Source organism: Coregonus clupeaformis, chromosome 16, assembly GCF_020615455.1.
Source record: "Coregonus clupeaformis isolate EN_2021a chromosome 16, ASM2061545v1, whole genome shotgun sequence".
Lineage (NCBI taxonomy): Eukaryota > Metazoa > Chordata > Actinopteri > Salmoniformes > Salmonidae > Coregonus > Coregonus clupeaformis.
In genome coordinates this window covers 48,321,032-48,337,812 of record NC_059207.1, presented here as the reverse complement: position 1 = coordinate 48,337,812, position 16,781 = coordinate 48,321,032, and the positions used below count along the sequence as shown (strand labels likewise).

The window sequence follows — 16,781 nt, the reverse complement described above, 5'->3', positions numbered from 1 at the left end:
CCGTTCCTGTCATATTATTTACAAAAAGCAAGTATTAGGGAGCTGTGACAGTTAATTTCACACATCTCAGACAAGAAAGTAAGTGGAAGTCTGTACAGGAGCCCACCCATTACCAATTTGCTGGCTGTACTCTCTCATTCGGTTCCTACAAATTTCACTGTTATAATCACTGGTAACAGACCTTGAATGCCATTAAAGGGATATTTCAGGATGTTGGCAATGCCCTTTATCTACTTCCCCAGAGTCAGATGAACTCTTGGATACCATGTCTATGTCTCTCTCTGTGGAAGTTGCTATGTTGCGTTAGCGCAATTGCTAACTAGTTTTAGCACAATGACTGGAAGTCTATGGGAACAGCTAGCATGCTAGCTGTTCCTGTAGACTTCCAGCTGTTCCCATAGACTTCCAGTCATTGAGCTAATGCTAGTTAGCATTGGCTCGCAAAACTACCTCTAACTTCTTTCATACTGGACATAGAGACAAAAAAAATTTTGCCTTACCTTTTATATCCAAAAAAACAAAAACACTGCATGCATCACTAGAGAACAAAAAGATACAACAGAGATTTTGGGGAGGAAAACCATCGGTGCATAAAAAAGGTAAGCCTTCAAGTCAATTGGTTGAATTGCAGCTTCTCTCTCTTTGGGCTCATTTCATATGCCTTGTGTGCTGTGTGTGCCAGGTTTGATCCTCTAGTGCACCTGCATTTGGCTCAGTAGGCCTGAAGGCTGATGTTGTGTCTCTGTCCTCCTGGGCGTTCTATCTGATTATAATAATTGTCTTAATGCTCCTTGTTTTACTATCCTTGTGAGGACTTCTGGTCCCCACAAGGAGGAGGACTTCTGGTCCCCACAAGGAGGAGGACTTCTGGTCCCCACAAGGATAGTAAAACCAAAAACACACACTCTTCCATGGAAGGGTCTGGGGAGGAGAGACCGCCTACTGTGTCTGATAACCAAGCCATTAACTAAAATGAACTGAATCTGAGCTGTCTTAATGTTCTTCATTTTTTATTTATTAATGGACAGTTAATTATGGGGGGGAGTTAGTTCCTTTGCCATGTAAAAATAGAAAAATGATCTCAGAATAGTTGTATTAGATATGTTTGCTAGATAAAGGAGGTCCTTATTCATACCCTATTACTGTTGCACCTGGCATAAAGATACAGCTACCCTATCTGTATCCCATCCAAACCCACACACCTACCTGATCCCTGTTTTTGACTGGATGTCATAATTCACTGATGTCCTCCCTGTCTGCACTTTTCTTCCCACTCCCTGTTGTTTACCAGTAACTTCCAAAATAAAGGAAACACAAAGTGTATTAATATGGCATTGGGCCACCATGACTCAGAACAGCTTGAATGCACCTTGGCATAGATCAGTGTTTCCCAAACTCGGTCCTAGGGACCCCAAGGGGTGCATGTTTTGGTTTTTGCCCTAGCACTACACAGCTGATTCAAATAATCAAAGCTTAATCATTAGTTGATTATTTGAATCAGCTGTGTAGTGATAGGGCAAAAACCAAAACGTGCACCCCTTGGGGTCCCCAGGACCGACTTTGGGAAACGCTGGCATAGATGCTACAAGTGTCAGGAACTCTATTGGAGGGATGTGACACCATTCTTCCACAATAAATTCTATAATTTAGTGTTTTGTTGATAGTGGTGGAAAACGCTGTCTCAGGCGCTAGTCCAGAATCTCCCATAAGTGTTAAATTGGGTTGAGATCTGGTGACTGAGACTGCCATGGCATATGATTTACAACGTTTTCATGCTCATCAAACCATTCAGTGACCACTTGTGCCCTTTGGATGGGGACATTGTCATCCAATGGGTGTATAGCCATGGTAGCCTAAATAATGCCCAGCATTTCTATACATGACCCTAAGCATGATGGGATGTTAATTGCTTAATTAACTCAGGAACCACACCTGTGTGGAAGCACCTGCTTTGAATATATTTTATATTCTTCATTTACTCAAGTGTTTCTATTATTTTGGCAGTTACCTGTATGTGTGTGTGACTATGCAGATCTTCTTCCCCTGTCCTGTAGGTACAATGTAGCAGTGCTGCATGCTGATCTTGTCTCCCCCTCCCTGTCCTGTAGGTACTACGTGTGCGTGACAGTGCTGATCTACTTCCTGCCTCTACTGGTGATGGGCTGTGCCTATCTGGTGGTGGGCCTCACTCTCTGGGCCAGTAACATACCTGGAGACTCCTCTGACCGCTACAAGGAGCAGCTCACTGCCAAACGCAAGGTACAGCACACTATAATAAAAGGTACAGTACAGTAACCCTGGGTTACACCAGCCCAGCTCACAGCCAAACACAAGGTACCATACACTAACACTGGGTTTAAAGAAATAGCATTGACCATAGTATTATATAATGTACTTTGTCTCTGTTGTTTACATGCTCTACAGTAGCCCAGCTCACAGCCAAATGCAAGGTACAGGTGTACAGTAGGATCTTCATTGATCACCCTGTTGCAGGATAATTTTCTTGCAATGCAGGACATTTTAAACTTGTAGTGTATTTGAGGTTTATATATTTTTTTAAATCCATTATAATCCACATAACAATTCACATTTTCTGTTGCTGCAGGATTATTTCCCTGCTGTTACACACTTACAAATCAGGGGTGTTGTATGGTAAATATTTACTGTGGGGCTCTGGGAAGCAGCAGATGATTCCAGAATTGAGTACAGTAACTCTGCATGGGTTCACACCATAGTAAGCTATGGTTTACATGCTCTGCTAGCTACAGCCCCGTCGATGAGAAAGGGGGTGTGCTCGGTCATCTTTTTCCTGTAGTTCACAATCATCTCCTTTGACTTGATCAAGTAGAGGGAGAGGTTGTTATCCTGGTACCACAAGGCCAGGTCTCTGACCTCCTCCCTATAGGCTGTCTCATCGTTGTCGGTGATCAGGCCTACCACTGTTGTGTAATTGGCTAAATTAATGATGGTGTTGGACTCATGCCTGGCCATGCATTCATGGGTGAACAGGGAGTACAGGTGGGGACTGAGATTGCACCCCTGAGGGGCCCCCGTGTTGAGGATCAGCGTGGCAGATGTGTTGTTACCTACCCTTACCACCTGGAAGTCCAGGATTCAGTTGCAGAGGGAGGTGTTTAGTCCCAGGGTCCTTAGCTTAGTGATGAGCTTTGAGGGCACTATGGTGTTGAACGCTGAGCTGTAGTCAATGAATAGCATTCACACGTACAGTACCAGTCAAAAGTTTGGACACACCTACTCATTCAAGGGTTTTTCTTAATTTTTTACTATTTTCTACATTGCAGAATAATAGTAAAGACATCAAAACTATGAAATAAGTAACTCTGGGTCTTCCATTCCTGTGGAGGTCCTCATGAGAGCCAGTTTCATCATAGAGCTTGATGGTTTTTGTGACTGCACTTGAAGAAACTTTCAAAGTTCTTGAAATGTTCCGTATTGACTGACCTTCTGTGGTGTCGAGACAACGATGCTGATATGCTGTGTTGACAAGAAATCCGCGGACACTGAACTCTGATTATAATGGTTTATTATATCAAAGATTTTCAGCATCAATTTACAGACTTCTGCAGAAATCCGGAGAACAACTAACCCAATCTAAAAATGATTATTCTCCCCGTCCTTTGTTCAAAACCTGGTATATATCCTATGTAACATAATATCGCGTGATTTGAATAGACCAATCCCTGACCTTCACATAGCAGACTCTCCTCTGTTTTAGGGGGCCCCTATATTAATGCTTTCCAGATGTTTCCGCAAGCAGAGCCAAGTTCTGGGATGTTCAGATACTACACTTCATTTCTTAAAGTAATGATGGACTGTTGTTTCTCTTTGCTTATTTGAGCTGTTCTTGCCATAATATGGACTTGGTCTTTTACCAAATAGGGCTACTTTCTGTATACCCCCCTACCTTGTCACAACACAATTGATTGGCTCAAACGCATGAAGAAGGAAATAAATTCCACAAATTAACTTTAAAGAAGGCACAGCTGTTAATTGAAATGCATTCCAGGTGACTACATCATGAAGCTGTTTGAGAGAATGCCAAGAGTGTTCAAAGCTGTCATCAAGGCAAAGGGTGGCTATTTGAAGAATCTCAAATATAAAATATATTTTGATTTGTTTAACACTTTTTTGGATACTACATGATTCCATATGTGTTATTTCATAGTTTTGATGTCTTCACTATTATTCTACAATGTAAAAAATTGTACAAATAAACAAAAACACTTGAATGAGTAGGTGTGTCCAAACTTTTCACTGGTAATGTAGGTGTTCCTTTTGTCCAGGTGGGAAAGGGCAATGTGGAGTGCAATAGAGATTGCATCATCTGTGGATCTGTTGGGGCGGTATGCAAATTGGAGTGGGTCTAGGGTTTCTGGGATAATGGTGTTGATGTGAGCCATGACCAGCCTTTCAAAGCACTTCATGGCTACAGACGTGAGCGCTATGGGTCGGTAGTCATTTAGGCAGGTTACCTTAGTGTTCTTGGGGACAGGGACTATGGTGGTCTGCTTGAAACATGTTGGTATTACAGACTCAGTCAGGGACAGGTGTAAAATGTCAGTGAAGACACTTGCCAGTTGGTCTGCGCATGCTCGGAGTACACGTCCTGGTAATCAGTCTGGCCCTTCGGCCTTGTGAATGTTGACCTGTTTAAAGGTCTTACTCATACCGGCTACGGAGAGCGTGATCACACAGTCGTCCGGAACAGCTGATGCTCTCATGCATTCTTCAGTGTTGCTTGCCTCGAAGCGAGCATAGATGTAATTTAGATCGTCTGGTAAGCTTGTGTCACTGGGCAGCTCGCGGCTGTGCTTCCCTTTCTAGTCTGTAATAGTTTGCAAGCCCTGCCACATCCGACGAGCGTCGGAGCCGGTGTAGTACGATTCAATCTTAGTCCTGAATTGATGCGTTGCCTGTTTGATGGTTCATCGGAGGGCATAGCGGGATTTCTTATAAGTGTCTGGGTTAGAGTCTCGCTCCTTGAAAGCGGCTGCTCTACCATTTAGCTCAGTGCGGATGTTGCCTGTAATCCATGGCTTCTGGTTAGGGTATGTACGTACGGTCACTGTGGGGACGACGTCATCGATGCACTTATTGATGAAGCCAGTGACTGATGTGGTGTACTCCTCAATGCCATCAGAAGAATCCTGGAACATATTCCAGTCTGTGCTGGCAAAACAGTCCTGTAGCTTAGCATCTGCGTCATCTGACCACTTCTTTATTGACCGAGTCACTGGTGCTTCCTGCTTTAGTTTTTGCTTGTAAGCAGGAATCAGGAGGATAGAGTTATAGTCAGATTTGCCAAATGGAGGGCGAGGGAGAGCTTTGTATGCATCTCTGTGTGTAGAGTAAAGGTTGTCTAGAGTGTTTTTCCCTCTGGTTGCACATTTAACATGCTGGTGGAAATGAGGTAAAACGGCTTTAAGTTTCCCTGCATTAAAGTCCCCGGCCACTAGGAGAGCTGCCTCTGGATGAGCGTTTTCCTGTTTGCTTATGGCCTTATACAGCTAATTGAGTGTGGTCTTAGTGCCAGCATCGGTTTGTAGTGGTAAATAGACAGCTACGAAAAATATAGATGAAAACTCTCTTGGTAAATAGTGTGGTCTACAGCAAAAAAAAGAGGACTGAGCAAGCCCCCATTCTCATCGACGGGGCTGAAGTGGAACAGGTTGAGAGCTTCAAGTTCCTTGGTGTCCACATAACCAACAAACAATCATGGTCCAAACACACCAAGACAGTCGTGAAGAGGGCACAACACAGCCTATTCCCCCTCAGGAGACTGAAAAGATTTGGCATGGGTCCTCAGATCCTCAAAAAGTTATACAGCTGCACCATTGAGAGCATCCTGACTGGTTGCATCACCGCCTGGTATGGCAACTGCTCGGCCTCCGACCGCAAGGCACTACAGAGGGTAGTGCGTACGGCCCAGTACATCACTGGGGCCAAGCTTCCTGCCATCCAGGACCTTCATAGCAGGCGGTGTCAGAAGAAGGCCCTAAACATTTTCAAAATCTCCAGCCACCCTAGTCATAGACTGTTCTCTCAGCTACCGCACGGCAAGCGGTATCGGAGCGCCAAGTCTAGGTCCAAAAGGCTTCTTAACAGCTTCTACTACCCCCAAGCCATAAGACTCATGAACAGCTAATCATGGCTACCCAGACTATTTGCATTGCCCCTCCACCCCACCCCACCCCATCCCCCTCTTTTACGCTGCTGCTACTCTGTTTATTATTTATGCATAGTCACTTTAACTCTACCCACATGTATATATTACCTCAATTACCTCGACTAACCGGTGCCCCCTTCAACATTGACTCTGTAATGGTAACCCGTCAATAATTTTTTACTTTAAAACTTTTTTTTATTTTCTTAAAACTGCATTGTTGGTTAAGGGCTTGTAAGTAAGCATTTCACTGTAAGGTCTACACCTGTTGAATTCAGCGCATGTGGCAAATACAATTTGATTTGATTTGATGACTCTATCATTTCTAGTGAGGTTGATCAGGCCTCACCAGAAAGTCAGGAAAAAGGTCATTCAACACTATTAAGTGTTTGTTAGTATTCACTATGCTAATCTTAATCAGCAACACAAACGTTTTAATTACATACAAAACATGATATGATAAGACCACTGTCCTGCCTTGCCCTTCATGTTTATGAACAAATACAAATAACGGCCATTTTAGGTTTGGTAACCCCCAATGCTGTCACTTGAGGGTTTGGTAACACCAATGCTGTCGTTTGACAGAATTTATTTTTAAAAACTCTGCTAACAATTACTCACAATATGAACTCCACTCTAATTTCTCGTGACCCCTCCTCACTTTCGTAAATTCTATAAATCTATTTCGGAATAAGATGTAATAAAACGTCTCACGAGATTAAAAACCCCCCAAGGTTTTCTGAGTTTGCAAGGTGTTTGGCCTGGTAATTGTAATTTGTTACCTTTTAGAATCCATTCCCCTGGCATTTCGCATAGATTCTTCCAAACCCAAAATTGGTTCCACACCCGTCGCCATGTAACATTATCCGGGTATTGTTACTGGTCCTATGGTCAGAGACATGGGTAGTAGTCGTATCGCTTTCGATTCTGCCCCTGTTACCTTGCTGAATATAATACTTTTTCCTGTCTTAAATTTAGCCTATTTCTCATCTAAGGAATCAGTGATATTTGAGCACCGGTATCTATTCGAAAGTTGTGTGAGAAGTGTCCTCCTACATCTCCCTACACATAGAAACCGTCATCTCTATGAACCACTATCGATCAAACCGAGGCCATACACCGCTATGTGAAAGTTTCCTGTCCCGCTGCTTTCAAGAGTGTTTGCTGCTGTTCTTTTGTCAAAGTTGCAAACGCTTGCATCGCAGTATTCCCTCCAAATGCAGCGGGTGCCGTAGGCTCTAGTACTACCCTACACTCATTCTTCCAATGACCAACGACCCCACATCTAAAACAGGGATCTGTCGCATTACGCTTTGATGTTTTTTCGCTACTTTTCCCTCCCTGTTTCTTTGTCTTACCTTGGCCATTGAAACCACTGTTAGTGACTCTCACTGTGGCTAAATTAACCACACGCACGGCTGCAAAGTAATCAGAATTAGATCCCAATGAAAATGTTGGTCCACTACCCCTGCAATAGCCGTTTTGATAACAGGTTTCAAACCTGCCGTCAAAGCATTCGTACACATTCTATCAATGTACTCACTTGTTCTCAACTGGCTTATCTCGTTAAATAAAGGTGAAATAAAATAAAAAAATTAAAACGTACCCAGTCTTTTTGCAGCTGAGTACATCTACTAATTTTGGTTTTATCGGTTTTTATTTTTTGTTGATAGAATGCTGACATCAAAACACTGGTGTATTTAGCTTTAGATTTTTATTCTATGTCATTGTGCCAAGTCACAATTGCATCTCTGAATTCTTTATTAGATTGGAATTTTCCATCAATAGGAAAATGCTGAGCAATTTTATCAAATTTGCTAAATTTTTCCCATATTCGAGACGAATTAGTAGAATGCTTGTGCGCCTCTTTCAGCGCCTCTATGGCTTTATTAAACTTTTCTTCCTCTAGCCCCCCTTCACAGGGAGAATCGGGGTCGCCAGTCGCCATTTCAATAGTTATTATTCCGACGCCTCTCCCGACGGTGTCCAGAGTGTTTAGATTTCTTCACCCATGGCTCTAATACTCGCCAATTTTAACTATAAATATTTTGTTATTGTATTTAGTTATCCCACTTCCCGGAGAGTAGTTACGGTATTGGTACCAAATAATTTGGTGACTGGACCTGATACCTTGAATTAGAAACAATACTGAAGCTTCTGCCAATTTACTAATGGAGAATACGGATGACCTAATGTCTTATTCAAATATCATTGTTGTTGACAACACATGTAACCAAAATTATTCACAGTTGTCTTCTTATTTCCACACAATCTGTCACGGTTCCCCGCCCCGATCTAAATCGTGGTGAATCCTGTTCACAGCGCCAACTGTTCTAAATGAACAGAGAAAAACTCACGGACAACTAGTAATGTTCAAACCAAGTTTATTCACCCACTGGGTCACACAGCTGCATAAGACAAAGACATGTTTACACAAGCACATATATTTATACCTTCCTCCTATGCCGAGTCTCCTCCTTGCACATCTAGACAGCCAATACATCTCTGTTGCTAGACAGGACTTTAGTGATGCCTGTTCTTTCTCACTTCATTTGACCTGACCTCGGCCCAAATTCCTCACTCCTCCCCAACTCACGGCTGTCCTACCTTATCTGTTGACTGAAACCAGACTGTGGCCCTTCTCCTCTCCATAGGATACCTGATGTCTAACAATAACATGTTCTGACAGAATGTACCATTTCAGTAACATGAATAAGGATATTTCATATTTCAAGTTTATAAGTCAGTACCAATCAACACCATAGTAAGCTATGGTTTACATGCTCTGCTAGCTACTGTTCATCAAAATTTCAGTAAGAATATCTGGGGTTTATGGGGCTAGCTGTATACCGCTATGGCTGCATTTACACAGGCATCCCACTTCTGATATTCTGCCCAATGTTTGGAAAAAGCCCAATTGTATGAGCCCTGGTCAAAATCACTGCACGTTATAGGAAATTATGGTGTAATTTGGGAGAAAACAAGAACAACTTGGCTGCATTACCTCCAGGTCCAGCCAGGGAGAAGTTGAACTTTCCTTCTTTCTTCACTGACACACGTAAGACACACTACTTTCTTATTTCTCTCACACATACCGTCTTCCACTTTCTTTCCGCTGTCTTGTTCCCTTTCACCTTCTTTTCTTCAGTTGACTTCTCTCCCTGTTTATACAGTTTCACTGTATCAGGGTTAGGGTCAATTCAATATGAATTGAGGCGAAGCCAATTCACAAGATTAATTTACATTTTGATTCAACAATTGCGAAGTCCCATTTATATCAATGAAACGCCTCCTGAAATGACTGAGTCGAACTCAGAATTACATATAGAACTAATTTAATACGATCTCTGTGATTAGAATTTGAATGAACCCCAATCCTGTGGTGTATCTGTATCTCTATCTGTGTTAGGTGGTGAAGATGATGATCGTGGTGGTGTGTACGTTTGCTATCTGCTGGCTGCCCTACCACGTGTACTTCCTGCTCCACCTGTTCTTCCCCCTCCTGTTTGAGACGCTCTACATCCAACAAGTCTACCTGGCTGTTATGTGGCTGGCCATGAGCTCCACCATGTACAACCCTATCATCTACTGCTGTCTCAACGACAGGTAGGTACACTACACTACGCAGGAACACACACACAGGTGTGCGCACATGGCACACACACACACAGGCACATATGCACGCATGCAAATCCTCTTACCTGTTTTTTATTAGGTAGATTGTTTATTCAGTGCATTATTTATATGTTGAGGACCATTCATCACATATTATTCTTAACCTTTACCGTTGTGGTGAAGGCAAAATTGGAGAAAAAAACGTAGGAATTATTGCATGAACAACAACTAGTTGCTCTAATATGACTTGTTACAGTTTTTGTTTATTGCTTTGGTGCAATTTTCACAAGTATGTGGTACAAAACTCAAAACAGATCATCAAAATGGTAGTTGTTTCAAAACTCTAAGAACATTTTCAATTGACTAAGTACAACACACAAAATCATAGTAATTTTTTCACCAAACTGTTTCATCTAGAAATACGTTTCACATTGCAATACATTTTCATATAAAGTAATTGCCTTTCACAATGCAATGCTCACATTACTTTTGATATGATTCTCTTCTCTTTTTAAGACATTTTACTATTACTTAATCTGACTGATGATCACTTAAACATTTGGTAAACCTATAGATTTGGTTGGTTTTCCTAACAACCACCTGTCGACTGTCTAGTGTCTCTGAAAGATGCCTATTTCACACTAGGTTATGACTGAGTGTCATTATAGTACAAAACAGAAATGTGAGAGTTAGTTACACTGCTAGAGAACTGCGTCATGAACTAAGTCATTAAACATTCTGCAGTGCCCCTCTCCTCTCCACATCTGCCTCCACTCATTTTTCATCAAACACTTTCCTCTTCTTCTTACTCTGTCCTCAGCTTTTTCACATTCCCCTTTTTTAAAATATCTCCTCCTGGCCTCTCTTCTGGTCCCTGTCTGTCTGTCTGTGTCTGTCCTGTGCTATCTGTCTCTCTGTCCTTCCCTAGGTTCCGAGCTGGCTTCAAGCAGGCGTTCCGATGCTGTCCCTGTGTCCCCGCTGGCTCTTACGAGGGTCTGGAGCTCAAGTCCACACGTTATCTACAGACCCAGACCAGCATGTACAAGGCCAGCCGTATGGAGACCACTGTGTCCACCGTGCCGCACGTGGCCGACGACTTGGAGCCTCCCAGGTTTGGGGCCCTATCTGGGGCCGGGTGTGAGGCCGGGGCGCGGGGGGTTGGCGGAGGGGGAGTGGGGTTGTGTGCGGTGGCGGCACCCAGGCGCTCCTCTCTGGACCTGACTTCCAACGGCTCTTCGTCCCGCAGCGTCTCCAAGACCGTTTCGGAGACCTCCAGCTTCTACAACAACCTGCCTGAGTAGGGAGGGGAGAGGAGAGTCAGGCGCGACTAAACACTCTCTATCTCACAATATCTGCCAATGGGGACCGTGTGTGTTTGTATGCGTGTGTGTGTGTGTGGCCTTGAGCGTGTTTGTGTGTGTGTGTACATTTGTGTTGGTGTGTGGGTTCCATCCATGTGTGTCTTTGCCTATTTACATAATGTCCTTTCATTGAATGTTGGGCATCAAGTCTACCGCCTGTGACTAAGGCTTGGTTGGTTCCCCTTCAGAGGGCAATGCGCTTTCCACTGTGCCCTGATTCAAAACGAAACAGGAGTCAGTAGACACTAAGGCCATAAGTCATACCTAGCCCACATTGCCTGATACCTGCTATAGACGAGTTAGTTGAGAACGTTGCGAAAACGATGAGCACGCTTTAATGGGGCAGAAGGCTGTGTGTTGTTGTGATTCTGAATGGCCAGATAGCTAGCAACAATGACAAGTGGGGAATCGTAAGTGGCTCGTTTCAGCTAGTTTTACATTGTTTTTTTAGTTTTTTTACTGCTGTCATGTCTATGCTAATATGGCTAAAATTCGCTAGCTAGCTAACCAACAAATGTAACAATATATTTGAGAGAAAACAAGTGCTCATTGTGCAACTTTATTTATGTTTTCAATGAACATTGGAGACTAAATATAGTTTACATGTTGTCAGCAATCTAAGCCAACCCCGTCTGTTTTGCCCCGTAGTTGCGCACGCATCGGTTTTGTTGCTAAACAACCAACCTGTCTATAGCCCAGAGAGACAAAGGCTGGGTTCAAGGCTGGGTCACAAGACTGGGTCAATACATGAAAACAAGGTTAATACAGGACCCAGCCCTAACTGAACCCTATAACCTTCACACTATCCACAAACCTTCAACTATCAGAATGTACCCAGTACTTATCTAGCATATTCACAGACCCACTCACCACACACACACAGTGTTCATATTACCACCAGTACTTCTGACTGGTGCATTAGTGTGTGATTGCTGCTTGCATGCTGGGAGCACAGTCAGTTCTCAAAAACCTTGGTATTCCAGTAGCATAGCCTCAGACCCTACAACGAAGCACAGGGTTAACAAGCCAGCACTCCATGGGACACAGTTTAAATTAGACTACTGGGGCTGAGGTGCGTTTAGCTGGTGGCCTGTCAGCATTGCTTCAGGGGAATCATGTGGGATAGAGCCAAAGAAACAGACCTGAACAGTGCTTGTCAGCTGTGTACTTCACAGGACATAAGACAGTGGAGAGACGTGGTGTGATTACATAAACAAAGAGAAACTGCACTGTGAGGCTTTTGTTAGTTCTTGTAACTAGCGATTTGAAGATGTGTCTGGATACTTAGCATAATGCCGGTGAGGGAGGGAGGAAGGGAGGGAGGCAGCTTTGAGGCAATTCTCTCTGTATACAACTTCTGGGTCTCAAATAGAACCCTATGCCTATATAGTGCACTGCTTTTGACCAGAGGGTGCCATTTGGTATGCATCCTCTGTGTGACTGTGAGTTCAGCTGTTATAGCTGTGTCTACTGATCCCTGTTGTGACACAGCAGCTCCTGTCTACCCCACCATCTGGTATTATCTGAAACCTAACAAATAATATGTACAGTTGAAGTGGGAAGTTTACATACACCTTAGCCAAATACATTTAAACTCAGGTTTTCACAATTCCTGACATTTAATCCTAGTAGAAATTCCCTGTTTTAGGTCAGTTAGGATCACCACTTTATTTTAAGAATGTGACATGTCAGAATTATTGTAGAGAAAATGATTTATTTCAGCTTTTATTTCTTTCATCACATTCCCAGTGGGTCAGAAGTTTGCATACACTCAATTAGTATTTGGTAGCATTGCCTTTAAATTGTTTAACTAGGGTCAAACGTTTAGGGTAGCCTTCCACAAGCTTCCCACAATACGTTGGGTGAATTTTGGCCCATTCATACTGACAGAGCTGGTGTAACTGAGTCAGGTTTGTAGAACTCCTTGCTCACACATGCTTTTTCAGTTCTGCTCACAAATTTTCTATAGGATTGAGGTCAGGGCTTTATGATGGCCACTCCAATACCTTGACTTTGTTGTCCTTAAGCCATTTTGCCACAACTTTGGAAGTATGCTTGGGGTCATTGTCCATTTGGAAGACCCATTTGCGACCAAGCTTTAACGTCCTTACTGATGTCTTGAGATGTTTCTTCAATATATCCACATAATTTTCCTTCCTCATGATGCCATCTATTTTGTGAAGTGCACCAGTCCCTCCTGCAGCAAAGCACCCCCACAGCATGATGCTGCCACCCCCTTGCTTCACGGTTGGGATGGTGTTTTTCGGCTTGCAAGCAACCCCCCAGAGGACATTTCTCCAAAAAGTACGATCTTTGTCCACATGTGCAGTTGCAAACCGTAGTCTGGCTTTTTTTATGGCGGGATGTTAAGCTTGAATGGGCTAGTGACAGTGACAGCATGGAATTCAAATGCGGATATAGACAGATGGGTCAGGGGGAAAAGAGAGAATGTCCACTTGGGAGAGATGAGGATTCCTGTGCCACCGCCGCGCTGACCAGATGCTCTCGGGGTATGCGAGAACACATGATCAGACGAGGAAAGAGCAGTAGGAGTATCAGTGTTTTCTGTGGTAATCCATGTTTCCGTCAGCGCCAAGAAGTCGAGGGACTGGAGGGTAGCATAGGCTGAGATGAACTCTGCCTTGTTGGCCACAGAACAGCAGTTCCAGAGGCTGCCGGAGACCTGGAACTCCACGTGGGTCGTGCGTGCAGGGACCACCAGATTAGAGTGGCAGCAGCCATGCGGTGTGAAGCGTTTGTATGGCCTGTGCAGAGAGGAGAGAACAGGGATAGACAGACACATAGTGGACAGGCTACAGAAAAGGCTACAATAATGCAAAAGAGATCGGAATAAAATTAACTAAACATCTGGGGAAGCGAGCGAGCGGGGCCTCCCTCACTTACCTTTCACTGAAACACTAAAATATAACTCTCCCAACTTCCACTTTAGAAATTATTATAAGTAAACTACAGCGGTTCAATGTTTTCTAGGAATAGACTAACTTAGTTTATTCAGCTAGCTAACTTGGTACAGTATTCTTCCGTGAAAACCGCCCAGGGCACCGTATCCTATGACGCCATAGCTAACTAGCATGTTAGCATCCAATAACACACGGTTTTGCACCAATACTTGGTTACAACAAACTACCAATAGTGTGTTAACACACTAAACAGATCATTTGTGTCCGTGTCTAGTTCCTTACATAACGCAGAAATAATTAAACGTTGGCTAGCTAGCACAAAGTCAGTCATGCTAGCTACACAAGTGGACTACACATCTCGAATGTTCAGAAAGTGAAGCTTTACGTTGCAAAATTCTCATTGACTAAAATGATATTGTATTTAGTTGCTACAGTAATGCTAGCTGATAGTGTTGGCTAGCTAGCAATGGCTGCGGTGTTGACTTTGTTTTAAAAACGGTGTCGCTGCGAACGAATGTAGCTGGCTAGCTAACCTTGATAGTTTCTCTATACTACACCTTTATCTTTGATACAAAGACAACTATGTAGCTAGCTAACATTACACTAATCAAATCGTTCCATTGTAATGTAATGTGTGTCATATTACCTGCGGAGCGAAGTACAGCATGACTACTCGTTAGTGTTGAGACACCTTAGTTTGATTTCTTTTGATTTTCCCATGATGTCAAGCAAAGAGGCACTGAGTTTGAAGGTATGCCTTGAAATACATCCACAGGTACAAATCAAATCAAATCAAATCAAATTTTATTGGCCACATGCGCCGAATACAACAGGTGCAGACATTACAGTGAAATGCTTACTTACAGCCCTCAACCAACAGTGCATTTCTTTTTAACAAAAATAAAACAACAACAAAAAAAGTGTTGAGAAAAAAAGTGCAGAAGTAAAATAAAATAACAGTAGGGAGGCTATATATACAGGGGGGTCAATGTGCAGAGTCAATGTGCGGGGGCACCGGCTAGTTGAGGTAGTTGAAGTAATATGTACATGTGGGTAGAGTTAAAGTGACTATGCATAAATAATTAACAGAGTAGCAGCAGCGTAAAAGGATGGGGTGGGGGGGCAGTGCAAATAGTCCGGGTAGCCATGATTAGCTGTTCAGGAGTCTTATGGCTTGGGGGTAGAAGCTGTTGAGAAATATTTTGGACCTAGACTTGGCACTCCGGTACCGCTTGCCGTGCGGTAGCAGAGAGAACAGTCTATGACTAGGGTGGCTGGAGTCTTTGACAATTTTGAGGGCCTTCCTCTGACACCGCCTGGTATAGAGGTCCTGGATGGCAGGAAGCTTGGCCCCAGTGATGTACTGGGCCGTACGCACTACCCTCTGTAGTGCCTTGCGGTCGGAGGCCAAGCAGTTGCCATACCAGGCGGTGATGCAACCAGTCAGGATGCTCTCGATGGTGCAGCTGTATAATTTTTTTGAGGATCTGAGGACCCATGCCAAATCTTTTTCAGTCTCCTGAGGGGAATAGGCTTTGTCGTGCCCTCTTCACGACTGTCTTGGTGTGTTTGGACCATGATAGTTCGTTGGTGATGTGGACACCAAGGAACTTGAAGCTCTCAACCTGTTCCACTACAGCCCCGTCGATGAGAATGAGGGCGTGCTCAGTCCTCTTTTTTTTTCCTGTAGTCCACAATCATCTCCTTTGTCTTGGTCACGTTGAGGGAGAGGTTGTTGTCCTGGCACCACACGGCCAGGTCTCTGACCTCCTCCCTATAGGCTGTCTCATCGTTGTCGGTGATCAGGCCTACCACTGTTGTGTCGTCGGCAAACTTAATGATGGTGTTGGAGTCGTGCCTGGCCATGCAGTCATGGGTGAACAGGGAGTACAGGAGGGGACTGAGCACGCACCCCTGAGGGGCCCCCGTGTTGAGGATCAGTGTGGCAGATGTGTTGTTACCTACCCTTACCACCTGGGGGCGGCCCGTCAGGAAGTCCAGGATCCAGTTGCAGAGGGAGGTGTTTAGTCCCAGGATCCTTAGCTTAGTGATGAGCTTAGAGGGCACTATGGTGTTGAATGCTGAGCTGTAGTCAATGAATAGCATTCTCACGTAGGTGTTCCTCTTGTCCAGGTGGGAAAGGGCAGTGTGGAGTGCAATAGAGATTGCATCATCTGTGGATCTGTTGGGGCGGTATGCAAATTGGAGTGGGTCTAGGGTTTCTGGGATAATGCTGTTGATGTGAGCCATGACCAGCCTTTCAAAGCACTTCATGGCTACAGACGTCAGTGCTACGAGTCGGTAGTCATTTAGGCAGGTTACCTTAGAGTCCTTGGGCACGGGGACTATGGTGGTCTGCTTGAAACATGTTGGTATTACAGACTCAGTCAGGGACATGTTGAAAATGTCAGTGAAGACACTTGCCAGTTGGTCAGCACATGCTCGGAGTACACGTCCTGGTAATCCGTCTGGCCCTGCGGCCTTGCGAATGTTGACCTGCTTAAAAGTCTTACTCACATCGGCTACGGAGAGCGTGATCACATAGTCATCCGGAACAGCTGATGCTCTCATGCATGCTTCAGTGTTGCTTGCTTCGAAGCGAGCATAGAAGTGGTTTAGCTCGTCTGGTAGGCTTGTGTCACTGGGCAGCTCGCGGCTGTGCTTCCCTTTGTAGTCTGTAATAGTTTTCAAGCCCTGCCA

General features: G+C 44.0%; 1 protein-coding gene across 1 annotated transcript in view; it reads left to right on the top strand.

Annotated features, from left to right (window-relative positions):
- LOC121584209 (substance-P receptor-like) overlaps window positions 1-11,557 on the top strand; it is a 31,735-nt gene extending 20,178 nt beyond the window's left edge. Inside the window, exons 3-5 of the mRNA XM_045225941.1 lie at window positions 2,109-2,259; window positions 9,594-9,790; window positions 10,728-11,557. Of these exons, the coding sequence (XP_045081876.1) occupies window positions 2,109-2,259; window positions 9,594-9,790; window positions 10,728-11,100 (721 nt within the window). The 3' untranslated portion in view covers window positions 11,101-11,557. The remainder of the gene's footprint in view (window positions 1-2,108; window positions 2,260-9,593; window positions 9,791-10,727) is intronic.
- The last annotated feature ends 5,224 nt before the right edge of the window (window positions 11,558-16,781 follow it).